This window comes from Parus major, chromosome 1 (assembly GCF_001522545.3).
Source record: "Parus major isolate Abel chromosome 1, Parus_major1.1, whole genome shotgun sequence".
In the NCBI taxonomy this organism is placed as follows: Eukaryota; Metazoa; Chordata; class Aves; order Passeriformes; family Paridae; genus Parus; species Parus major.
Genome location: NC_031768.1, coordinates 111432077 through 111459262, shown reverse-complemented (window position 1 = coordinate 111459262; position 27186 = coordinate 111432077). Strand labels below are relative to the sequence as shown.

General features: G+C 38.5%; 1 protein-coding gene across 1 annotated transcript in view; it reads left to right on the top strand.

The window, feature by feature from the left end:
* The window catches only part of EPHA3 (EPH receptor A3), a 176963-nt gene that overhangs the window by 49675 nt on the left and 100102 nt on the right, over window positions 1–27186 (top strand). The window contains exon 3 of the mRNA XM_019007610.2: window positions 3747–4407. Within this exon, the coding sequence (XP_018863155.2) occupies window positions 3813–4407 (595 nt within the window). The 5' untranslated portion in view covers window positions 3747–3812. The remainder of the gene's footprint in view (window positions 1–3746; window positions 4408–27186) is intronic.

Sequence of the window (27186 nt, the reverse complement as noted above, 5' to 3'; positions counted from 1 at the left end):
TTCATTGAGTCTGTTTGTAACATCCTAGAAACGTCCTACATTTCCTTCTGTACATTTTCTTTTGTAAAGAAATTGCAAGAAATAAACCAAAGCCATAAGTCCAGCACAGTGCCAGATTTTGGAGAAGAAAATCCTTTTTGGCCCAACTTTGTCACTCAGGGACATGAGTTAGAACCTCTCACTGGGGATCTGGAGGTTTTCCTGCACCACTGAAAGCAATCTCTTGTTTCTTGTCAATAAAAGCATCCGAAGAAGATTTTAGAAAGTGAAAAGCAAACAAAAGAACATTTTCCAAAAGCCAAATTACACGCTGGGAAGGGAGTGGTGCTGTGGCACTTCTGGACATGCTTCAAAAGCATTGAAAGTGGTTGAAGGCATCAGGAGAATATGACATAAATACTGTGTAATAATATGGATTCAGAAATTGTGTCCCACATCATTCTGTCACAGACTCCCTGACACTTTTTTTATCAACATCTTCCTAAAAATTTTTGAGTTAATCATTCCTATTGGACTTGGAGGAGGATAGTCCTGTCATTTCATCATTCCAGAATTTAGGACTTGCCTATTAATTTCCTCTCTAACAATAGCCAAGACTGATAAATATACATAGGTTTTGTACGGGCTTGAAAGAGAGAAATTCCAGCTGGGACGCCTCTGCAGTGTAATGCTCCATGGACCAGAGCTACTCAAGATTTAGTTTTTAATTGTCACTACCTTGATCTCGTTTGATTAATAATAAATTAGGCCAGTGTCCCTGGGTTGGGTCTGTTTTGTCCGTGGCAGTATCAGGTGAGTGATCTCTCCTTATCTCAACCCACAAGTCTTTTGTCCTATTTTCTCCCCCCATCCATCTGTTTTATTATTTTCCCTACATATTTCCATCACTGGAGTAAGAATTTCTCTCTATTTATTATTTTAATTTTTTTTTAAATGAAATTTTGTAACCATTGTAACTTTATGGAGCAAGCTGAACACATGAATTGCAAGTACCAAAAAAAAAAAATTAAAACAAGTAGGAATACAGGTGTTTGGGAAACCTTACTTAATAGAAAAAGCTCGGTGTTTTTGATTATCTGTTTACCACTAAGATCCCTTAGAAAAGGCAATACAAAAGCTTACTGGGAAGAGTTGCAATGTATGAGCAGTGCAAATATACTGCTTGCTTTATAATTTGATCATAATAATTACTGAATTCCCAAATGTGCTTGAATCTGGTACATGTTGTGATTTGAATGCTCTTCCTGTAGTTTTGGTGACTTATTTCATAATTTTCTAATGAAATAGCTGCAATCTCCACAGTTTTATAACTCTTGAGGTATTTTAGTCAAATTAGCACCCAGTGTGAGCGTGGCATTTCCCTTCAGCAATGCTTCAGCATTAAATGATAGATTTAAAATTTTGTTGTTCCTATAAGTTGAAACGGGGTTTGTTTCAGCTGTGTGAATAGTGTAATTTGCTAAAAATATTTGATAAGAGGCAACAATTGATTAAAATTTTATTGTTCATGTTGTAAATTTAAGTTGATCATGTTGTTCTGACTAACATAGACATCCAGGCAATTTGATCTTCATTGAAAATTACTGAAATTATAATTACATGAAGTTATTAACTGAAACTTCTGGATAAAGAACATAGTAGTGATGCTGCATTTGTTATGTAAGTCCCATATCTACATTCAAAAGTCTCTGTAAGCATGTTGGATAAGAAACTTATGGCCAAAAAAAAATACCATGATACTTGTTCAGAAAACTAATATTTTGCTGTGGAGATGTTTGAAACTTTGCCAGTTCCTGTTTTTGTCTCTATCACCCACTGGACATTTAAAATAGAACTGATTAGAAATTATATGGATATGATAATCACCAGGTGACTTCTGAATCAGTGTGAGCTGCTTAAAATCTCTGTAGAATTTGGTTTCATTATATAACCCTGTCTAGTTTCATCCAGGTGTTTTTACTCAGTATTTATTTGTCCAGGTAAGAGCTGCAGACAAATCAGTGCATCCAGCTTCACTGGCGGCAATTATGGTCCTTTGAGGCAGGGTGAGATGGCTGGCTCAGGGCCTGGGCTTGTGCAAGGACATCTGTCAGAGGAGAGTCCTTCACTCAGTTTTGGGAAGCTGGCAGAGGCTGGGAGCCAGGGTCCAGCTGCCTCTTCTGCAGGCAGCAGCTCATCCTCGTGTGGCTGGTGCCAAGCGCTCGAGTGGCCATGAGCTCATGCAGTAATTTTGACTCACAAAGTCCCTGCACTGCCGGCTCTTTATGGAAATGGATTCTGTTGTGGCATGCTGCAGCACATCAGCTGCTGTAGGCACATCCAAGATTGTCTTTTAAACTTCGTTGAACTAGGCAGGAGGAGATAAAACTTGTGTATTGTCAGGTCTGTAAAGTGAACTGCAGTAAACTTGGTTTCAATTAAAGGAGAGTATTTATACCGCTTTTATCTGCTGGTTTAAAAAGTGATTTAAAATCATATCTTCAGTGGTGTGTGGACAATTTCATTGTGCAGACCTACTCTTAGTCAGATCAAAACTTCCTTACATTAGTGGATTGAGAACTCTCAGATGCAACTGTGATGTGGCCGTGTTTTTTTTAACTTTGTTTATGTGTGTGATATACACGCATTGCAAACCCAGGAAACTGTAAGCACTTCTGCACCACGATTTTTGTCTTTGTACTGGGAAGAGTTCTTTCCTCTCCTACTGTCTGCACTATGCTAAAGTCCTGTAACAAAAGGGGCTTAGGTAAAACAATTATTTGACTGTGATCTTAGATAGGAAATGGGTGTGACTTGATTGTCCAGTTGTTGTTGTGGGGTTTTCTTTTGTGGTTTTTTTGTTTGTTTTGTTCTGGGTTTTTTGTGGCTTTTGTTGCTTTTTGTTGTTTTTTTTTTAAATTTTTTTCTGTGGTTGGTAAGTATTTCTCTTTGGTAAGTGTGACTTTGGAAGCCAGGTAGGACTGGCATGTGAGTAATTCACAAGTAGGAAGCCCCTTCCTCCATATTTTGGGTTAAAAGAATTTATCAGTTGACGACTGCTGTAAAAAAAGATCATGATCCTGTGTTCTTCAAAAATTATTCCAGTGTCACAGCTTATGTAGTCCACAGAAGAACCAATTTATCAAGATGTGGTAAATTGGTAGCAATTCTTAGCCCAGCTTATCCCAGTTTCTGGAGTTGCTGTTTGTCTGGACTGCATATATCCCAAGGAAAATCCATTGTAATGTTTTGACTAAATGTGAAACTGTAACATTTTATTGTGACTGTATGGAATTTCAGTTGGAGCTGTTGGCTCTTATTTAGTATTAGAAATAAAACTGTTTCTAACAGTGAAAATGTGTGTTGCCCTTGAAGATCTCTTCCATTTAAGGTGAGTGTAGTTCTTGTAAAGACATGGAATTGTGGGTGAAGGGACAGCACTGCTTGTTCTTTAGGAAATCACATGTTTTTAGTAACGTGAAACAGCTGTAGCATCTCTTTCATCCACCTTGAAGTAACTTGGTAAAAACTGGCTTACTAATTGTGAATTCTGTATTCATTTAAGATGTTTCTGTCTTTTAAGAAGAGTGAGAGAAGGTTCAACCAGACCTTATTGTTTATTTTATGGTGATGTCCAAGCAAACTTATTTTTGCTTTTTCACACCTTTTGTTGTGACGTTATTTTTGTTGTTAAAAACGTTATTTTTGTTGGTATAGTAATTAATCCTAAAACATATTCTTTTCTTGTTTCTCATTTTTTAATCCAGTGGGAAGAGATCAGTGGTGTTGACGAGCACTACACTCCAATCAGAACTTACCAGGTGTGCAATGTCATGGATCACAGCCAGAACAATTGGCTGCGGACAAACTGGATCCCGCGCAACTCGGCTCAGAAGATCTACGTGGAGCTCAAGTTCACCCTGAGGGACTGCAACAGCATCCCCCTGGTCCTGGGCACCTGCAAGGAGACCTTCAACCTGTATTACATGGAGTCGGATGACGACCACTCGGTCAAATTCAAGGAGCACCAGTTTACAAAGATCGACACCATCGCGGCCGACGAGAGCTTCACCCAGATGGACCTCGGCGACCGAATCCTCAAGCTGAACACAGAGATCCGTGAGGTGGGGCCCATCAGCAGGAAAGGCTTTTACCTGGCTTTCCAAGATGTGGGTGCGTGCGTTGCCTTAGTGTCGGTGCGGGTGTACTTCAAGAAGTGCCCTTTCACCGTCAAGAACCTGGCCATGTTCCCGGACACGGTGCCCATGGACTCCCAGTCGCTGGTGGAGGTGCGGGGCTCCTGTGTCAACCACTCCAAGGAGGAGGAGCCCCCCAAGATGTACTGCAGCACGGAGGGGGAGTGGCTGGTGCCCATCGGCAAGTGCTTGTGCAACGCTGGCTACGAGGAGAGAGGCTTTGCGTGCCAAGGTAACGATGCCCTCCGTGCCCATGGCTCTGCTCCGAGCAGGGGCTTCCCCGCGCGGCCCCGCTCCCTGTGTTGGGTTGTGCTCCTTTTCTCCGGGTTCTGGAGAGGAATCAGCTAGGTGGTAAAATTGCCCTGGAGATGGGGTTTGTTTAAGCTGTGTGAATATCGTCATTTGCTAAAAATACTTGGTAAGAATCAACAGTTGATTTTTAGTAACACGTTGTGTAGCAAATCTGTCCTCTCTCACCGCTCTTGGACCTTCTTCCAGTTTACAGTTCATAAATGTTTGTGTCAAAAAAGTGATTTTTTTTTTTCCAGTATCTTTTTGTCTTTTAAACTCTGTGTCTTGATAGAAGACTTTTGCCACTGAGCTGTATTGATTAATTGGGATTGGTTGGTAAAAAACATGTGGTATTGCTCCTGTAGCGTAATTACTAAGTGCAGATACATTTGGAAGATTAGTAGCTGGAGTTTATTCATAAATACTCGTGTATTTTAACTCCATTTTCTCCAAACTTTTGATTTCTGCAAACTGTGGTTATGTGAATGCTCCCAAGAACAAGAGTGTACTGGGGATTCGGATTTTTTTACAGAAATGGTCTTTTAAATCTTAGAAAAATTAATGTTGTATTTACTAATTTTAGTATCAACCAAGATGATAGCAGCTAACATTTTTATGCTTTTTATAAAATTACATTTTGAAGTTTTGTGCTGATACAGTCTTTTCACAGAGTGCCTTGAAGGGTGCTGGCTGTGGCGAAGGGTCTTCATTAAATATATAAGTAAAATTAAACAGTAATGTCTGGAAATCCCATGGTTGGAAGCAGAATAGCTGAGATGTTTAGTGTAGGGTTTGTGCATGTGTAAAACTGAAATTTAAAATATTCTGAACCTGGTTGGGACACTACCTATTTCTTTTTAATCAGTTCTACTTATGTCAGACAAGTAAGTCCTGGCGAGTTACTGAGAACCCAACAAACCATAGTCATGACTTTTTCTCAGAGAATGACAGGGAAACATCTGGGGAAAGGCGTAAGAGTTTTCTTGCTTTGGTTTTTCTTTTAAGTAGATTTTAAATAATTTTTTGCCTTTGAATAAATTGAGTAGCCAGATCTGAGGATGCTTTTCTGGGTTAGATACTGTTACTTACAAAAAAACCAAAGTAAACTCTTCTGTTAAAGTCTGAATTCAGGGGAGGATGTTCTATTGTTCAGAAATGCTTTATCCAGGGGCTCCTACAGCATTTAGAAATGCTAAAAGATGAGCGACTCTTTTATCCACTGTGTATATTCTTGCTTGCTACAGAGCCTGTGTTCCTGCAAATGGTTGAAAGCTGTTGGTTTAGAGTTTCAGTTACACGTGAGCTCAGAGAGAAAAATGCTCCAGAAAGCGACAGACTACAACTGAGCAAAAGTAAAGCTAGATAAATGAGGCTAAACTTTTATTAAAATCAAGTTCTCAAATGCTTGGGGCAAGCAAGGGAGCTCCTACTGAGTTCTGCAGAGAAAATCAGACTATAGAATGAATATATTTTTCTGGTTTGATTTTTTATCTTCCTCACTTGCTGTTGATCAAGGGGCTTATATATGATGGAGCCATTAACAATAGCAACAGGTCCTTCTGGTTTATTCTGATTTAACACAGAATGTTCTGCTAAGTTTTATTGGAAGGCATATTGATCAGATTGTTTGAGTGTGCTGTGACCGAAGTGGCTCTTTAAAAGCAGGAACTCAAAACCTCATGTTTGTCATCATTGGTGGCGCAGCAGGAGTTGGAAAACTCAGGAAACCAGTTCAGCTTTGGCCTCAGGCTCAAAGCTGCTCCTGCATCTTTCCTTTTCTTCTGTCCTCTCCTTCTTTTGCTCCATCTTTTAGGGAGTTAAAATCTCTTAGGATTTTTTGTTTGTTTGTTTGTTTTGGGTTTTTGGTTTTCTTTTGTCACCAAAAGGACAGCAGAATCAGGACTGTGGAAATATAACCCCAAAATGGTGTTACAAGCATGGTCTAGAATAAACACATAATTTAGGAAAAGTAACTTTCAGTTACTTTTAAGTAATTAGTAGCAGAGGCTGTTGTCTTCTCAGTAGTTGAAAGCATTTAAGAGCTTAGTGTCCATCACTACTTGATCCTGTGTTCAGACCATTTCTGATTTTGTTTGTTTCCATTATGCTGTTTTTATAAACAATGTAATTTTGCATTAGCACGAGATTATTACTGAGGATTAAAATGAAGGACCTTAATGATATAAGATCAGCCTATTTAAATTTCATTCAGAACAGCTTTTCTTTCTCATGGAAAATTGGGCACAGTCATGGCCTCCCAAATAACACAAATTTCACCAATTTCCTTGACTGCTTTCTTTTCTCTGCACAACCAGGCAAAGTCAACATAAACTCAGACCATTGTTTGTTACTGGTGCATGTTTTTAGAACACATTTGTATGCAAGCTGTGAAAAGCCAGCTCAGCTGATGAGTTCTTGCTGGGTGGAATATTATTCTGTTCTGTGTCCTGATTTTCACATGTACAGCAGCAACATCCCTACCTGTCAGTCAGTGGAAGAACTGCACTGTGACCATCCTTGTCTTCTTTTTTGGGAGTGTGTGGAGAAATGATTTCTTAGAAGTGAATTTTAGACCTCACTTTGAGGAATTCTGGTATTTGTCAATGCTTTAGGTTACACAGTTTAAGATTTAATACCTCCTCTAGCAAAGGCTTGTGCACCTGCTCAGTTTTTTGGAAGGATTATGTTTGTCTGAAGTTATTTGTATTGGGGAGCAACCCTTTCATACCTGTTTTCCCCCTTACATAATACATATGTTAGTTAATTAAAATGGTGTACATCATACACTGTAGTCTGTTTGCTATTACAAATGTTTGCTATTTGCTATTATTTTTAGCATCAAAGTGATCCTATTTAGTCTTACTATAATATTTTGTGGTTGAACCGGACATCTTCCTCACAATGTCTTTTATAAATTACATTTTCTTGCCACTTTGACCAAACTATATTTTTATGGCATCTTCTTTCTTACTTAGAATTAGTGTGTTTTAATTAGAGGGGAAAATCGCCTACTGGCTGTAACTACCCACTGAGCTTAATGCTTTCTAGTAATCTCCATCCTGCTCCTCAGTCAACAAGGAAAAAATCATCTTTTCAATTTGTTCCTCATCAAACAGAGTAGATCAGGTCAGATCTGTCTTAATATTCTTTGTCTGACAGTGACTAATGTCCTCCTCTTAAGGAAACTAAGGGAAAGTATAAGAAACTATATAAAAGTGCTGTTTTCATGGGTAAAACTTCTGCCAATCTACTGCTTTTTAAGATTTAAGACACATTTTGTAAGAAAGACTATATTTGGTAGGAATCAGTGACCAGTCTCTTGGTAACTTGTCTATATTTTGACTCATTTATATTTTTAGTCTCTTAATTTTTATGGAAATGAATGCTATGCCTTGCCTTGTGTGAAAAACATAATTTCTTGCTGTGTTTAACCCTTCCCTTTTAGAGTCACTGGGATAAGGTTTTCCATGTCCCTGTATAGTGAGGAAATAACTGCTCCCTTTTCAGATTCCATACTAACAAATTTCAAGATCTCTTTCATGTCTAATATCTCATCTCTAATACCTCTTTTCTGAAGTTTTCCTCTCTACTAGTGCCTTCTTTTAAAGGACAGACTAATTGCTCTATACCTCATCCTTTTTGACTGCCTCTATACATATTCAAAGTAAACAATGTGATTTTTATGAAAAAGGCAATGAGTCTTGTGTGCTCTATTAAGTTTCAAGTGCAGGAGGAGATCAGACAGTGGCTTAGAGCTTGGAACAGCCCAGAGATTGAGTTAAGAAAAGGAGCATTCACATCACCTGCCCAGTGAGGGATCTGTACATGGAAAAGTTTGACTCGGTTTTATTTTGAACACTGAGAAGAAATGGATCTCACTATCTGAAGGTTGGTTAGTTGTGGTATTGATACCAAAATAAATGGCAAAATGTAGGATAAATGGCAGAAAATCTATCTGTAATTCTGTAATGATCTAGAAGGCTCCTCAGGGAAATAATGGAAGCCTCATTTCAGGAGCTGTTTTTTAAAAGATTGCAGCAATCGGATGATAAAAGAAATCCTGCACTGGCAGTTTTGGACTAATAAATCTTTTCCATCCTGAATATGTCTATTCTGTTGGTTATTTCATGCACTTCAGAAAGACCAGTTGGGCATGGAGAAGGTTATTTTTCATTACAATATGCTTAATTAGCAAGCATGCAGTGGGCAATTGTTTATCCATGTGGGACTGTGAGTGAGTTTTGAATGCTCTTTTGGAGGCTTCCAACAGGTGTGACCCTCTAGACCAAAACCAAATTTTCTGGCTCTGGTTCTCAAATGAAAAATTTAAATTGGTGGGCCTGAACAGAATGACCCAAAAAGCACAGAATAATATTTTCTGCATGGTGTTGTTTCAAGGTATAGTTCTAAATTTTAGTTGCTGCAATTGAGTAAGTCTGAACTGTAAATTTCCTATGTAATTCTATGTAATAAAGTTATAAGTTTTAATCATGAATGACTGATACATTTTTTATAACAAAGCCAGAAGGAAAAATAATGTAAATCAACAGTTCTTCCTTATGTGTTTAACTTTTAGCTATTAATCAGATGGATTGAATGGGAGAAAAGGGAGTGAGGGGTAAAGGAGGGAGAGGATAAGTTCACCCACTGTGCCTGGTTATTGCAAAAATGACTTCACAAAATTTCCCCTAACACTAAATTTTTCAGTGCTTTAAGTTGTGTAGTGAGCATCTCCTAAATCATATTTCTCTCTGAGTTTCTGGAGATATGAAAGGAATGCCATCTGTGGCTGCTAAATCTGAACCATCACATACAGTTCTTAATTCTTTGAGTGGAATGACTGCTGCACTTGAAGTAAAAATATGTAAAATATCATTAATACTGAGGAAGTAAAGCATTTCTCCAGACTTCTTTTTTATTTCTATGCTTTAAATAACCATTTTGTCTCTGCGTAAGTAAATCTAATTTTTACTTTTCTAGATCAGTGGGAAAAAAAATATGACTTTACATGTAAAGAGAAAAAGATACTGCGAGGAACTACTCAATTTTGTGCAAGTGAAAACAGGAAGAAGACACAAATGCTTTTTGCAACTGCAAAGTTTCCCTTGGAATTAATTGTCTTGGATGTGTTACACTGCAAAAACCCATGGCCTTAACTCTCAGACTCTGCACAGGAGTAATTATATTTAATAAAATATAGGCACTGGTCATACAGAGACCATACAATATAATAATGGAGCTATCAGAAAAGTTTCCTTTTACATGAAATCTGAAAAATCTGGGGATTCAAATTTTTCAAAGCAGAGGTCTGAGGTGTGTTTTTTATTCCTTTGATTTGTATTGTTTTGATTTTAAAAAGCGGGAGAGATGCTTTTTAAAAGGACTCTTAATCTTTCAAGCTGGTAAACTAAAATGACAGCAGCTATAAATTATAAATCACTTTATTTGTAAAATATTCATTGTTTTTATCCACTTTATAATTCTATAAGTATATAGAGCACAACAGTGAAGGATTTACCTTCCTGCTTAGAATTTATTTAACTCTTACAAAAGTTATGTCAAAGATGTCCAGATGATATTTATGGGAGAAGAATTATGTTGCATTCAGTACTTCCTAAAGATCCCAGCCAACTTTTTCTGTAAAATTTTCTGACTGTTACAAATTTGGAAAATATTCTCCAATTTTTTCCTTACAAGCAGTAGATATAAAAATGCAAGTGTTTAAGGCAAAATTTATTTGGCACAATGTTGTGGGTTTTTGACCACTTTGTCACACATCCTGAACAAAAAAACAAAAAAAATTTCTGAAATTATTGGAAAATAGTTTCTTTTTTTAATACAATATTATGCACATTCTTTCATACATGTAAGAAAAGTGTTCTTTCAGCCCTTTTTAATTTCTTGAGAAAGTCTTTACTAAATTTCTTGGAAATTGTGATAGAAGTATTTTAAAACATGATTATAAATATTACTATAAAGTTTTTAACATTTAGTGATTAGGAGCTTGAATGTAACATACTGTTAAATATTCTTAGGAAACTTAGCAATACATCTCTCCAAGTTGTTCAGTACCACAGTGTCAATATAAGCAGTACTAGATAATTTAAAATTGAATTTTTGTATTTAAAACCAGGTGGGAAATGGATAGGTTCACTCAGAAATAATGGAAATATTTGCAAAAGTGTTAATGACTTACAAAATGCAACTTAATATAGTTGTATGTTTGTTTAATCCAGGTATGTTACCACTTTTTAATTGTTTATTCTGCCACTTTATGGGTGTGTTGACAGTTTTTTCCTTGTCTTCCTTACCTGCTTTTCAAGCAACAAAATGACCACTCCTCTCCAAGCCCTGACAAAAATCCTCCTCAAACACACTACACCCCACTGCCTGGAACCCAGACTAACAAGTTTGTGAAACATTTGCTTGCTCTTCTGAACACAGAAATATTTGCCTTAATTCTCTGACACTCACATGTTCAAGAGCACTACCACTGAATTTGTGTGCAGGATTTTCCTGCAGGAACCTCTGGATGCCTGTCACTGAGAATCCTGAGGGATCTCGCTGGCATTTCCTTAACCTTTTCACTGTGATGGGTTCCCTTCTTCGGAGGCTTTCAGAAGATCTAAGGCTAAACAATGAGTATCATCCTCAGCACGTTTCGCTCGCCGTGCCTTGGGTGAGTTTTCCATCCTGGAGTTGCACGAAGATTGTGTTGTCAGTGGGAATTCAGGGAACTTTTCCCACTGGTTTCTCGGCCACTGCCAGAGTTTACAGAGCCATTTGACAACCCCTTATTAGTTCCAGAGCAGGACTTACAAAGCCTAACAGGGGTTTGCATTAGCACTGGCAGCTGGCACTAGGCTTTAAATAGACAGCAATTGCAGCAAGAGCTGTGAGTTTTGATAGCACACAAGTCTGAAAATGCTCTCAGAGTAAGGAGCATCTTGAAAGACGAGTACAAGACGAGGAGAATCTTCTCTGAGTCTGCTGCTCCTCAGCGTGAAGCGCAAGATGTTGTCAAAACATGCTGTTGGCAGACATCTAAATAAGCAGCAATTGATAGCAGACTTTATTGAAGCACTCAGACTGCGGGAGAAGTGTCAGCATTTGCTGTTTCTTGGATGACAAACTGAGGAACGTTCGGTTCATTCCTAGTCTCTTCCTCCTCGCGGTTGAAATCGCAGCGCTGCTCTTTACGGCACGCCGGGAAGATAATAACTTGGACTTCACACAGCCTCTTTAGGGAGAGAAAATACAAATTTCCCTGCCTAGGATTTGTTTGTAGCTTCAGCTTTAAGCACCTGCATGAGATACCCCGGCAATTAGCATAGGTGTTGTTCTGAGGCAGGGACAGACCTAAACGACAGATCCTTCGCAGGTCAAGGAGGTGAACCATTCCACCGTCACGGCTCTGTGGGTTCAGTGGTTGTCTACTGTAAGGTTAAAATTTGATGTGATAATTTAGAACAGCTGCTCTTTGACAGGAAGATTCACTTTCAGCAAGGGAAGAAAAAGCCATATGGTAAAAGTTGATGCTGTGCCAGGCCTGAATAGCTGCAGAAGTGATACAGGACAGTTCTCTTCAACAATATGCTTGAAGTAATGCACTTTACTTTCCAAGCTGTGTGCTTTCTTGAATCATAACTTAACTGATGTACAGGGACCTTTTTCTAGTTGTTTTTTTATAATACTTTTTATTAACAATGATGATTAATTGTCGGAAAAGGCTTTAACAATAACACAGTTTATCCATCGCCGTATCCAGACCACTCTTTGTACCCTAAAACATGCCAAAGTTTTATAGAATGATAGCTTCAAAATTTTCAAGTAAATTACCATGTATTTTTAGAGGCTGTGTTTAGAGCAGCACTTGACTTCAGGTGCTTTTAGAAGGGTAATTCACTTAAGTGACACTGCTTTTGTTCACATACTTAAATTTTAGTAAATTGAGCATGTGAAATAGCATGAAACCTCATGAAATCAGTAATTCCCACTGCTCATCCTAAACAGTAGTGGTCAGTAGGAGTAAGGTTGTCATGAGAAGTTCAAATCTTAAGGAGAATTCATCTGTCCTCCAGTTTGGAGGAGGGGAATCATTTGTCACAATAATTAGTTCTATGTTAAAAATACCTTTTTTTGATGTGGTAGACATTTTTAAGGTAAGGAGAATAACAGAATAAATTATTTGCCCAGCTCTTACCTTTAAAAAATGCCACTAAACAAGGGACCAAAAACCTTCCACCAGCAGTATGCTCTCATCTAGAAATGCAGCTTTTTTTGGTGTGTCCCATTCCCCTGTCTCCCCCCATAATGATGATGGGACAAAAACCTGTTGTTTTAAGAAGAAAAAAAATGGTCTTTCTTTCTCCTAGAAAAAAAAAAAAAAGAAAAAAGAAATCTCTGAGTTGATTATAGTAAAGCAATAAAATATATTGAAATGGTCATCTGTTACCCAGCTGAGCTCAGAAAAGACCTAAAGTGTGGCAAACATATAAAAGTCAAATATTAAACATGTTCTTTGATGTTTTGCAACTCTGTACAGAGGTCACTTATGCAGAATTTGACCTAATCTGACCAGCCCCTTTATCTCTGTTAGAGGTAACTCTGAGATTTAGGTATGCACATATAGAATTGTTTATTTATAAATGCCTTTCGTAGCACTTTTTTATTGCTATATTACTATTAGGATGGTGTAGAATCCAGTTAGTAAAAATTCCTCTTTTGTTTTCCTAATGAATGGCATAATGTAGTCTTTATTATTATAAAAATAAATACAAGCAAATTAATCAATAATATACAATTCAGATTTAACAGGAGCATCTCCAGCTGCTGTAATGTGCCTCTTTAGATGCCAGAACAACTTGAACTTTCTGAAGGTCTAACAGTATTTTTTTTTCTGATTTTGGTAATGTGATCCTAATACTGAGATGACAGCTCTGGGCAGTTTATTTTAAGAAGCCACTCTTCAAATCTGTTCTAGGAATTTTCAGGTTTTGCTCCCAAAAGGATAAAATGGAAAACTGAAACAGGGCTGGGGGACTGTGACTTGAAGTGGAGTCAAGGTGTATTAACCACGAGCATGAGATCACTGTTGCAGCTGCAAGACTGGAGTTTTCCTGGGGAGGAGGAGGCTGGGTGGGAACCAGAACATTTCAGCTGAAGAAGTAGCTGATTAGAAATCTCAGGTAACCACAGCTAATGAACCTTCATCTTCATTATTTATTACTTATTTATTTATTTACTTATTTCTTTATTAATAAACTCCTTCAGCTGCTACTTTCATGCAGTGTCTAATGTCTCTGACTTTTTTAACTTTGAGTGTCCAGAGGCTTCACCTCGAGCTCATAACAAATATTTGTAAGCGCAGAGGACGGAATGAGGAAGATATGAAATTTTTATATGTGTGTGGCATTTCATAAGCAGTGCCAGTCTTGTTCCTCACACTGTCTGAGGGGATGACCTGGCAGTGAAATGAACAGTACAAGGGGAATCAGCTTCTCTGTCTTTTCTCTGCCCACACCAACCACAGCAGATGGTGGAAGAAAGCTAAAAGCATTTGTATAAGAGGGTCAGAATAAGAAGGAGAGTGAGAGGAAAGAGAGTAGAGAGGAAAAAAAAATCACCATAATAAATAAAATACACTTATTTCACTGAAGCCTAAATGTTCCAGTTAGTAGTCTCAAAAAAAAAAGTTAGCAAGAGGCTCTCCTGAGAAAAGAAAGAATACTGATTTTAGTTCAGACTGGAGTATGAGTCAATGGTGTCTTTAAAGGAGGATGTAAATCTCTATGCAAGTTTAGTCTGTGCTCAACTGCTAAAGATATTCGTGTTTCTGGGGAAAAAATGTGGTGACTGCTTCAGGTCCATGTTTGGGTAGGTCTCTGTCACAGTTTCATATGGAATTGGCTTGCAAATAATAATATTAGAATTGTCATAACAACTGCATTACACTGAGAGATTGAAAGCTGATGTGAGGTACAGTAAACAGTGACACATCTCCTGTGTTTCTGGGAGCCCTGTCTAAATGAAGCTGAACTAGAAAAGGTTTGTTGCTTTCTAAAGAGCCTTCCTCTCAGAGGAAAGCATGAATTGTCTCCCTGAATTTTTTTGGCCAGCATTTTAATAATGTTTCCCTGATTTTTCTTTGTGTCACTGAATTTCCAAGGACTCTGAATATGTACCTAACAATTTCTCAGAAATTATGGAAATGACTTGGGGGGGTTGGACTGGAAGATCTCCAGAGGTTCCTTCCAACCCTGACAATTCTGTGATTCTGTGAACTTGAAAGCCAAAAGGACTTCACCTTGTTCTGAACTCGGTGGACTGGGGTATTTTTTGAGCTTTAAAAGCCCTCTGTCCAGTGGATTGAGCCCCTCTCTGCAGAGAGACATGAAATAAAGCGCTTGTCAGTGATGTGTCATAGAAACCACGGTCACATCCATGGCTTCCCTTTGTAGGGATGACTCAGAGGTGCAGTTTGTCATCCTCATCCTTTGGGAACAGCTGCTCCATGCTGTATTCATGGGCAGGCAGCTGCTGTGGCCAGGGAGGAGGTGTGTGTGCAGCAGAACTCAGAGTCCTCCCCTCCCTGCTTTCTTCAGCCCCTTACACAAGGTGAGAGGAGGGTATCAGAGGATGGATCCCTCACAGCCTTGGAGGAAGAGGGTGGCAGAGGTTTTTGGGCTGGGTAAAAGTTAATCCTTCTTCGCCCTCACACCGCAGCCATGCCACTGATCTGTTCTAATCCACAGCAAATCTGAAACGTGATGACAGTAATACAGCTTGCAGGAGTTTTCACTCAACTGGATTTTGAGTTTTACCTCTGATCCACATCTGCAGTGTGATAACAACCTAACCTTTTAATTTTTAATCTCTTCCCTGAACAAGAAGGCCCCGCTTCCCCCCAAAAGTTAAATACTAGTCTTTAATTGAAAAATACACAAAGCGCTGCCAAATCCTGTGGTAAAAGCAGGTGTTCAGGCACAAGCCTGTTTAGTAAAGAGCTTATTTAAACATGGATTAAAGGCTTCTTTGGAATTGAATGCGTTGTTTTTTTCTGTGTAATAATTACTTTCCAGAGCCTGTGTGTTTAAATGACTGCCTTAATACCTAGCATGCTCTCTATCCCAAATTCTCTCATAATTAGGGATTATTTTATAGCTTGTCAGTTATCCATCTGCTGGGAAGCTTCCTTGTCTGAGTTGCACTCAGGACAGCCAAGCTGTCACCTCCTGCTTGCTCCTTGGTATCAGATCCCCAGATGTGCATCCACAGATTGCACATCCACGAGGCTGAAGCAGTCATTCAACCTACAGGTCTTTTCTTGGTTTTGTATGGTCTGGAGGAAAGAAGGCTGAGGAGAGACCTTTGCTCTACCTGAAGGGAGCCTGTGGCAAGGTGTGGAGCGGCCTCCTCTCCCAGGGAACTGCAGCAGGACAAGAGAACACAGCCCCAAGCTGTGCCAGGGAAGGTTCAGGTCGGCCAGCAGGAAGAGTTCTTTCCCTGAAAGGGTGAGCAGGCATTGAACTGGGCTGCCCAGGAAGGTGCTGGAGTCCCCATCCCTGGCAGTGTTCCTGAAACACCTGGACATCTCAGTGCCATGGTTTGGTTGGACTGGATGGTGTTTGGTCAAAGGTTGGACTGGAGAATGTTGGAGGTCTTCTCCAACCTTAGTGATTCCGTGGTTCTGTGCTCCCCTGAGTTATTTTTCTTAGGCACATTGGATTCTGAGTTGTGCCCCTGCCTTCTACATTCATCTTCTTGCTAGATTGGAAGTTTGAAGGCAGGAAGGGGATTTTAGCCTGGATCAGTTTGCTCAAGTCCATCAGATTCCCAACACCCCTGCCCAAACACATGTGAACACAGGGTTATGCATCCATAACTTTATATGGGATTCAACTGATCTTGCAGGATCATGTGGGAAACTCTGAAAAAAGTTCCTGGGAGTTAGGACATGAGGAACATGTCCTTCTCTTGACATCTTAGGGGTGATGTGTTTTGATACAGTAAAGACTTTTGGTCTTTCCTTGCAGATTGTAAATCTGCTTTGGGGCATTTCACCTTGTTTTGTGGTGTTTGATGTTGTGTTTCTTGACATCCTATACACTGTTTTTCCATTACTTGAAAATCTGTGTCCAAAGGTTGACTTAAAAATAACTGAAAGGAATAAACAGTGTTATATATTCTCTCTAAAACAGTAAACAGTATAGAAACACTTACTGGTTTTGGATAACAGTCATGTCCTTCAGTAATTTGAGAAAGTTTCTAGCTGAAGGAAAAAAGAAAATGTATCATTTTTTTCTCTCTCTAGTAATTATGAAGATTTTTGGAGTGAGATGTACTTGACTGTTATGTACTGGAGACTCTTGGATGTGAGCAGAATCATTCACACCAGGTCCCATTAAGAGTTCCTTTTTTGTCAAGTTGAACACATGAAGAGATGTGACAACTGCAATTTTGTATAAAGATTGAAAAAAAAATTAGTTATACAGACAACTATTGATAGAGGTATTAAACATTCCCATTGGAGAGTCATCAAAAGTTTGCTTAGAAGGCTTTTGTAACTTCCAGTGCATGTTTCCTAACAAATAAAGGCTTGTTCATTCTGGGGGAACTCGCTGGAAGAGAAATGAGTGATAATGACCAGTCTTTTTCCCTGAGGAGCAGGAGCACCCTCTGCACCAGCAGCCATCCATAAGGTCAGAGCGTTCATTCCTCCCTTTGTGGTTGTTAACATAACTTTCCAGTTCCCCTTCTCACGCTGTGACAGACCCCAGGAGCTCTGCACAGGCTGCTTTTCCTGCCTGAGTGCTATTCCTGCCTGGCTAGGAGGGAGTGGGTAGCTCAGGGAAGGCAGCTTTCCCACCTCAGAGCTGGCAACTCCCGGGCTCAGGATTGATGCTCGTGGCTGGCTCGCAGTGGGAGCCACTGGAAGCAGTGACAGAGACAGATGATGGCACACCACAGCCTGTCAGCTGGAAATGGCAGGGGCCTGAATGAGGAGGAATGCTTTCCTCATCAGCAAAGCTTGATTTTTGCCTCCTGTGAAGGTGGGACACTGGGGGGATGGCTGCCTGGTGGAGGATCTATTTCCTTTTGTCTTTACATTTTAGATGCGAAGTCTCTAACCACGCGTCAGGGTTGCTGCTTGTGCTGTCACTGAAATCAGTTGTGAAGTTCCCACTGATTTAATGGGAAGAGTAAAGAATTTCAGGCAATTAGCTCTTGGATGGATGAGAACGTGTGGCTTTTTGTTCCTCTTAAACAACATCTCTCTCTACAGTCAGGAAAGCAGTGCGATATATTAGTGAATAAATTTTTGTATGTGTGAAATACAAAATCAAAATACAGATCAGATAATGGAATTTGCAAAATTATGAATGAATTGTTTAGCTAATTTATCAAGAGAAGATCTTTAGCTTTGTCAGTCACTCAAAATCACTTCTTTGTATTGTGGTTTAAAGTACAAGACAGTTGGTGTGCTAATAATATTAATCAAGTGTCATTCTTTTAGATTCCAGCCTCTATAACTAACATCAACAATCTTTGAAATATTTCAGTGAAATATGTACCATTTGTGTGCTATTAATTCCAGTGAATGTTACACAATTAGAAAACAAATGCATTTGGCTGTGTGACTTTACTAATAGATGGAGTCCAACCTTCAAATACTCAATTTAATAAACAAATATGTACTTAAAGAGATTCTTTAGCACATATTTAATCTAAAAATAGTAACTCCCAAAACAATAAAAATGCAGCAGCTGAGATTCACCAGCACAAGTATTTGCAATAATTCTGTGTGTTTAAATGTAATTTTGTCCAGCTGAAACTTAGACTGTAGAAAGCTACACACACCCTGGTGTTTTTACAGCTCTCATTATTCAGGATCCAGCCCTGCCATTGAGAAACTTAATGCAATGATTGTACATCAAGGCTTTATAAAAAAATAAATAAATGTTTTTTATCAGTTACAAAAAATATCACCAGTGGCCCACACATGTTTTGTTACAGAAGAATTATGATAACCTGAAGGCTTTGTTTTTATTGCTTTTGGGTTTGTATTTTACAGAGTCCTCGTAGTCCCAGTTTCATTACAGCTAAATGCACCAAAAATGCTCCAATTAGCAATATATGGAAATGGTTTGCAAATGGTTTGCTCATTCCCTGTAATTTAGGAGTTTGCATAAATTACTGCATTCACAGGACTGAACTTCCAGCATGCCTGAGGGCTTTGGGTCTGGGCTTCTGGTTCAAATCAGTCAGTGCAATACCTTAAGAGAAAGCCTGTCCTTTACAGCCTTTTTTTTTTTCTTTTTTTTTTTTTTGTTTTGATGTATATTTTCTTTCTGTCATACCTATATCTCTGTACTGCTATATTTTAAAAATTTTAAATAAATAAACATATATATATATATATATATATATAAATGCATAGATACGTTCCACAAAGAGAAGAACTGAAAGTCTGTTCTCTTTGCATGCCTTGAGAGAGCAATTTGCAAAACACAGAACAGGGAGGTTTATTTGAAAACATATGGAAACCATGGGGGTGAAGCCTGAAGAGGCCACTTGGCCCAGCATGGGATGCTCCACCTTAACCTGAACAGAAGCTGCTGGATCAGGCGGGGTGACCCCATGCTGGGGCTGGCAGCCTGCAGCTCAGCTTAGTGACCAGGGAAATGTGTCTCTCAGTCCACTGGCCATAAAGCCAAAACCTGCCAAAACATCAAAGAATAATGCAAGTTATGTAGTCAATAAAAAAATGAAACAAAAAGCAGTGAATAGCAGTTGCACATTTCATCTGAGAAAACATTGTAGAAAAGAAAAAAAAAAGTACATGAATTTAATTGAATTGATTAATTGATTTGTTGGTGTAAACAATAATTGATGCTTTTAAACATAAGAGGTCTGTTTAAAACTCTTTTTTAAAGAACAAATTACCAAGGCATGTGTAGTGAAAAGAAAGCTTGGTGCAGAAATAAAGTATTAGAATTATGTAAAACCCCTAGAAACTCTCGTGACTGTAGCCAAAAAAATGTTTATTTGCTGGGCTCAAGTTGAGCTGTGATTGGAATACTTAAATTTGGGCTTTTTTAGGCTGGTTTTCCATGAGTAAAGCTCATACTTCATTTACAGCTTAAAAGTAATTATTCAAATAATGCAGCAAATTATTATGATCTGAATGAGTGTTTTTTCTTCATACTTTATAGTTTGTATCATCTCTGCTTTGTTCATAAGTGTTATGTATTTTTTATGAGAGCTGAAATTTTCTCTTTTTAAGTGGCAGTCTCTTGCTCACTCTCTTTAATTCTGAATTATGACTGATCTTAATCAGATGCCAGTTCCTGGTACATTTGTTGAGCTGAGGGGCTCACTGTTGTCCTCTGCAGTTGTGTTTGTAGCTGTCTCACTCCATTCCCCATCTCTTTTTCTTTTTACAGTGTCCAGTGGCTGCACAGCTCACCCATACTCCTATTTTTTATTCACCCTTGATACAATTTTCTCTTATCACCTGGATTCAGCTGAGCTCAGGACCTGTCTGGGTGTGTGTGGTTCATGCTCCTCATTCAGGACAATCGCCACTTCTAGAATTTCTGATAAAAAAGTATTTCTGATAAAAAAGAATACTCTAAGAATAGTATTGATAATTACTTCCTGACCTTCTTCACTTTGCCCTATTCTTGCTTTAAGTGTGCTGAAAGGATGACTGCTGCAGGATCAGCCAGTCTGCTGCGTTTCAGACCTGACAGCTGCAGACTAGAGAAGTCATTCCCACTTTTGGGAGCACTTTTTTGATGGGCTGCCCTCCTGCCCTGTCTGAGTTGAGCTTGCCTTAGTGCACAGACTGCTGGAGTCTGTGCTGGGGACAGGGCTGGGGACAGTGGTGACACCAGTGTGACCACAGGACAGGGCAGGTGGCACCGCACAGGTGCTGCTAAAGCAGAGCCCTCTGTGAGCTCAGAGGATTTGGGGTACCTGGCTACTCAAAGGATGGGCACAGTGCACCCCAAAAGGTGTGAGAGGTTAAATTCCTGTAAGGGCTTAAGTTATTTCTATGTCTTCTGTTCCTCTATCTTGTAAAACTTGCCTGCCATATAAGGTCCACAAAATCTGGTGATTGTAGAATATGTAATTCTAGTGAAGATGGACCAAGCCACAGCTTTGTGTCATGGAAATACTTCAGCTTTGTTAAATGAGAGGTTTCCTGCTTCCCCTGCATCTCAGTGGATAGTGTCTCATTCATATTTCATCGTGCTGATGATTATGTTTGCAAAGAAGCCTCTTTGTTTAATGATCAATCAGGGAATTTAATTCATTAATCTGAAAGCACTCTGCAGCACAATAAAATATCATGTACATTTTACAAATAGAGTACTAAAATAGGAAAAGATGCAGTTGCTTGGTCACATAAATCTGTCACCCAGTGAGCAACAGAACCCAGATTTCTTGAGTCTCATCTCTCTGCTTGCTTCATGAACCGTGGCCACCTCATCACTGTTTGGGAATGATAAATGTCTCCCATTTATAGGCACATATGCATGTTCTGGTCATGCAGTAAACAAAGGAGCCTTTCAGTGTTAATGAAAGTATTCACAAGAGGCCAGGCCTGTGGTCCTCGTGCAGACAAAACTCTTGTGGGCTTGTGTCAGAATTCTGCTTTGAATGATTGCTAGAGCAAGCTCATAATGTGTGCTTAAACCTTCTCAGGGGAGGAAAAGAGCTAGCACAAAACAAATCAGAAGTGAGGGTTTGATTTGTTTTTTTTCTTTTAGAATAAAAAAAGAATAAATGTAGTATCACTATGGATGAGATCATATGAGAAATCCCCTTGCAAGAGAAGTGAGGTGGCTTTTGCTGCTCCTAAAATGGCTTGCCTTTAGGTCACTTAATAAGCTTTAACTTCCATAACTCATCTGTCTGGTGGCTTACAGAAGACACATTGCTTTTATTTGCTCAAATATTGTTGTAAGAATATAAGGGATGCTATTTCTTATGGTTATCCGTAGGATAAAAGTTCAGTGAAGGCTGTCACATTCTGTGTTTCTGCAGACACATTATCTGGGCTTTGATTTTGAAATTTAGGTTTCAAATCAAATTTCTCAAGGATCTTTTCTAACCTAACTGATTCTATGTGATTAATTCAGGTGCTGTGTTCTCCAGGCCACTTTTAACAAATAGAGATGAAGAAAAGGACTGTTTTAAAAAACAACTACACATAACTCACAGGCATTACCAAGAAATCATTCTGGAGGTGAAGGTACCTCAGAGTGCTTTGATAATACAGAATTTAAGAATAATTATGTTTATCTCACCTCTTCCATCACTCAAGTGGACATTGCATTCTGAGCTCAAATAATCTCTTCCTCTCTTCTTAAAGGCAGGTTCATAGCTGCTTGAAAGAAACCATAGTGTTCACATATCTGTGCTTTCCTTTGGCAATATCAGCTGTCCTTCATTCCTATAATATTTTCTTTAACCATTCTGTGTTTATCTTTAGACACTTTGTTCAAAATAAAATGAGGTACTCAAGGGGAAATGAAATAAAATAAAATAAATTTGAAAACAAAAAATTAGGCCATGTATCATAAAGTACTTTCAAAGAGGAAATTTGGGAAAATTTATTCTTTATCTCTAGATTTTGGGTTTAGTTTGATTTGTTGGTTGGTTGGGGGTTTTTTGGTAATTTAAATACACTGCAGAAAATTAATATATTTGAAATAGCAGGTGGTAAGTTTCCAAATAATCTGATTTTATAGGATGACATTTTTGGATTTGTATGCTGCAGTATAGGTGGTTCATTGACTTTCTCAGTCACCCAAATATTTATGCACATGCACACATCCTGTCAGTTTTGAGGAGGGATTTCAGTCTTGATGGACCAGTATTTTTGAGCAGAAAATTGTTTGGTGAAGGATTTGCCAATCAGCTATGAAGTCATTCTGGTTTTGGAAAAGAAATACCTGTCCTGCTTCAAATATTGAATGCTCCTACTGAAACCATCTCTGTCCAAAAAAGAATGGGAGCCAAATTCAACCAGGGATAATTTCCCTGTTCCTAAAGGTATCATGGTTTTAAATTGGCATCACTGGTACCATCAGTAAAGGTGTCAACTTTTAAATTAACTCCTAGTGCCAGCAAAGTTTGAGGTAAGAGTTTTATCCCCTGGGAAAGAGAAAATTTCCACCTTTCCATTCTCATTTCTGTTTCTGTTCTAAGAGTACCAGGATTAAGGATGCACTCCTTTAACTTCCTACACTACCAACTAATATAAATTATCCACAGTATGTTAGGGTGTGAGATAATGGTTTTATCCTCACAGTTCTAGAGGACATCTGTAGTTATTTCCTTACTTAAGCTTGTTTAATTATTGTCTAATTGCACTTTAAGCTGTAGTACTGGTAGCCTTGAGACACTGGGGATGCTGAAAATGCTGTCAAAGGTTATTAAATACAAAGTCACCTTCTCTGGCTCAGGAATTCCCTTTACCACAAGTACCTGGAGTATAGGGAAATATTCTGAGGAAGCATCAAAACCCATTTGTCTTCTTGCTGTACTCTTTCTAGGCAAAGGCAGTTACAAAAATAGTCTCAAGTAACAATAGAATCTCTGTGGATGTCTGGTCTTATTTTATGAAATACTTTTTGTAGTAGTTCTTACACTTGTAAAGATGTTGGCTATGAAATATTATCCTTAAAGAAGAAAAATAGCTTTGCTTCAAAGTGGCATTGAGAGTAAGCAGATGTAAATGCAAAATGGGTGTTGAGTAGAGAAAGAAAAGCAGCACCAGAGGTATCAAGTCCCAGTTTGTCTCTAAAATTCACTGGTATTTTACGTGTTCAGTGCCATGTTTCTTATGCTATCCACTGGTGGTGCCCCATATATGAATATTAATAGGGTAATATTGAACCAATTCAGGTTTATGATGTGAGTTACTCTTCCATTTACACCAGTGGGGTCTAACCCAGGTGTGAATTCATACTTCCAACATAATAAATCTGAACTTCAAAAACTGGAGACCAAGGGGTCTCCTCCTATCCCCATCTTTTTTTTGATGACAGAAATTGTGGATCTCACATGAGACTTAATTTTGGTGGAATTGAAACCTTCTCCTGTTGTATAAATGTATTTGATAAATGACTCTCATGCTAATAAAGCAGCAGGAGGCAGGAAGGAGGATATCAAGTGAGTTTTTATCAAACCTGCCAGTATCTCAAAGTAAGATTATTTGCTTTTCCCTGGAGCTATAGCAGAGAAGTGAGAGAAACATCTATGAGGAGCCTAGATATTGCTTTCATAGATACAGATACAATAATATTGTATATTATTTTTCATTGTTTTTATTGTGTAAAATGAATTTTACTCCTTCATTTGTAAGCAAACAAACAAAAAACTCCAAAATGGTTAAATAAAAGAAGAAATAGATTTTCCAGATGACTAAACTATTCAGCTAGCTGGAATACCAGACCCAGACTTACACAACTCAGTACTGGTACAACATCTTTTTCTTTCTGTGCCCTTTCTGAAACAGCATAATTAATCAAGGCACTATTTTCTAATAATTTCTGTGCAAAGTAATTTGCTTTGTTCTTGTCTCTCAAGTGACAGATTGCTGAAGTTGAACCTCTGCTCAGGCACCTCTTCCACAGACAGTTTCATATTTCAGTGAACATTTCCCTGGACTGGGTGACTTGATTTATAATAGCTGAGGTTAGTGGGAAATTAAAAATTAATTAATTTCAATGAATGTGTAATCAAGCAGAGTGGCCTGAGCCATGGAGGTGCTAATAGGTCTCTCCTGGGTGTCCCTCTCCAGCCAGCTGAGCCTGTAGGGTGTGGAGCATCCCAGTGTAGGCAGAGGGGCTGGCTTTTGGGGCTGGGTCTCCTCCTGCTGCTGCAGGCTGAGGAAGGAAATTTGACACCTTTTAAACACATTAGTGGGACAGGGACATCTCAGTGAATCATTTGAGTTAATTTTTGGTACCTGATTTTGGTCTGTGGCATGCTGTGGAGTGCTCGCTTCTATGCCATGCGAGCTACAACCTCTTTCATGGGAAAAAGGTTAAAAGCAGCTCTTTCAGCTGTTCAAAGGAGCCCTAAATGCTCAGGGATCTGAAGTATTTGCAGAGGAATACATTATAAATTTTAATCTGTTATCTAAAAAAAATAAAAGTCCGCTTCATACCAGTTTTAATATGGTAGGGAGATAATTTTCTGTTAACTGCTCCTTTCAAATGGGAACATGGGAGAAATGAAACACTGGTTCTTCTCTCTGTGTTTCCTGTGAGAGAAGAAGAAATTGAGAGGAACAATAACCTCAGTGCATTGCTTTTAATATGGGACTAATTTTAACCCTTTGCCAACCTTAATAACACAATGAATCGGTGATTCTTGCAGCACAGAGTTCCAGAGTGTATTTGTGATCCAAATTGAAGTGGGAAGGGTAGCTCTCACTCGCAGTGATGCTGAGCTTTCATTATTGGAGCTGTGGCTGGTGGGAATCCAACCACAGCCCCACCTGTTCAGCTTTGAAGGTCACTGAGCCTTTGAAGGCTCAGAACAAATGGATACATTATTAAATAACCCTCCTGTCCTCACACTACACTGCATTTGTTTGTTTGTTTCAGAATCTGGCCAGAGTGAGAAAAGCAGAGGAATAGTCTCATGTAGCATCCCTTCAGAATTCTCTTAGTTGCCAAAATATGATTTTTGTGTGCATGCATGTGTGACTGCATATATGTAAATATTTATATACATGCACACAAAAAAAAAATCACTAAAACATTTGAGGGATTTCCTTTCTGTTGAAGGAAGGTAGGTTAGTTGGAGTAAAGCTTTGTGCAAACATTTTTTACCTTTGCCAGAGCTGTTGTATAAAAACCATAAATAACATTTCTTAAAATATCAGTGTGAAGCATTTTCTAACATGTTGTACCCTAACCACTGGTTCAGCTATAATAAAACATGGCAAATATAAATCTGTGCATTTGAAATTTTAATGGAACTAAACACTCAATAGGTAAATTTTGCAGATTATCTTAGAAGTGGTCCAAGACCTATAGTTGGAAAACAAAATGCATAAAATATAGAATATTTTTTTATTTTGGACCCTTCTTCCCCAAGGTTGATGGCTGACACTTAGATTGTGACACCCTTCAATTTTGACTGGATATTTGTCATATATTCCTGAAAACAGAAATGCATTATATTTTAAATAAAATGCGCTAAGGAGTGAGAGGAATTTGAATAACCAAATTTTTTGCAATGATTTCTCTCTCTATATATACATCTGTATATGGTCACGAGTGAGATATTCAGTCCATATTAATTACAATAGCATGGTTGTTAACTGCAGGGCAGGGTCAACTTTATCTCTTATTCCATTTCAAGAATGCTCTGAACATAAAATAAGTATATTTTACATGAACTTGACCATAATAGTTTGGATAAACCTCTCAAATTCATCTGTTTTGAGGAAACGTGGGAGTCTTTAGGGTAGTTTTTCATCTCCAATGCTGTTCCCAGGTGTCATTCAGTTATTCCCAGCGATAATGAAAGATTTATGCATCGACAAGTGTGGAGGTGAAACTGTGGTTAAAGCAGTGCTGCAAGTGATACTCCTGATCCCAGCAGGAGCTGCTGCCATGCTTGCATTTTTTGGAAGGTTTTGCAAAGTTTCCCCTCGTGAATAACCATAAATTATTGCAGTAAGACTTTTCTTGTGGAAGCTAATGTCACCTCTTCTGGCCTGGAGATTCCTGAGCTGCGTAGTAGAAGTTAATCCAGTACATTTTTTGCTCAGAGGATCTGAAAGGCTTTTATTATATGGAAAAAAAGAGGATTTGCAGGCTTATGAAATAAGAACAATTACCATCAATTAATAGTTGGATTGCTTCTTATTCCTTTCTCCCAAAACTTATTTAACAAAGAAAGGAATGAAAAAAAAAAACCACCCAAAGAAAGAGAAGCAAAAAAAAAAAACTCAAAACTTTTCAGGAGTCAAAGTAAGCCTTAGTTGCTGTGATTGTGCTGTAACAGCAGTTAATCTCTTGAGAGCTGTAACAGGGATTGAATTCATCAAAAAGAGAATGTGTGTCAGAAATGACCCCGTGTATAATGGGCAGAGATCAGGTCCTGGTTTCATGGTGTGTTTAAAACCAAAGGCCCACAGTTTCAGGTCCCACATATAAAGAAAAGAGGGGAGATTACTGAGTCAAGCAGGGATGGTATAAATAAGCACTTGCCTTGATTAGCCCAGCACAGGCTACACTTCCAAATATTTGGGGCTTCAAAAGCCTTTGCTGATAGCAGGGAGATTCTCAGAAAGAAAAAAAAACAACCTAAAACACAAAGTGCAACTCATAAAGTTTGGTCTGTCTTTGCAGGGAATGAGGATATAGTGGTAGCTTTAAGAAATAGTTGAATTTCAGCTGTTTTTTTCAGTAGCACTTAAAAACCAATGGCTATCATCCTACACTGCATCTCAGTTGTTTCCAAGAGAAGACTATTCTCAAAGAGTATCTGCACAGAGTGCTCGTAGCTTTGGTTTTAACAGGTGGGGAAATTTAATTTATGATCATCTGAACTGCATGGGAACTTTCATCCACAGATTACATTGACCAAAACAAACAAACAAGAAACCCAAATGAACAAAAAAGAAAACAACAACAAAAATCCTCAAAAACAAAAACCCAAAAAAATCCCACCACCACCAACA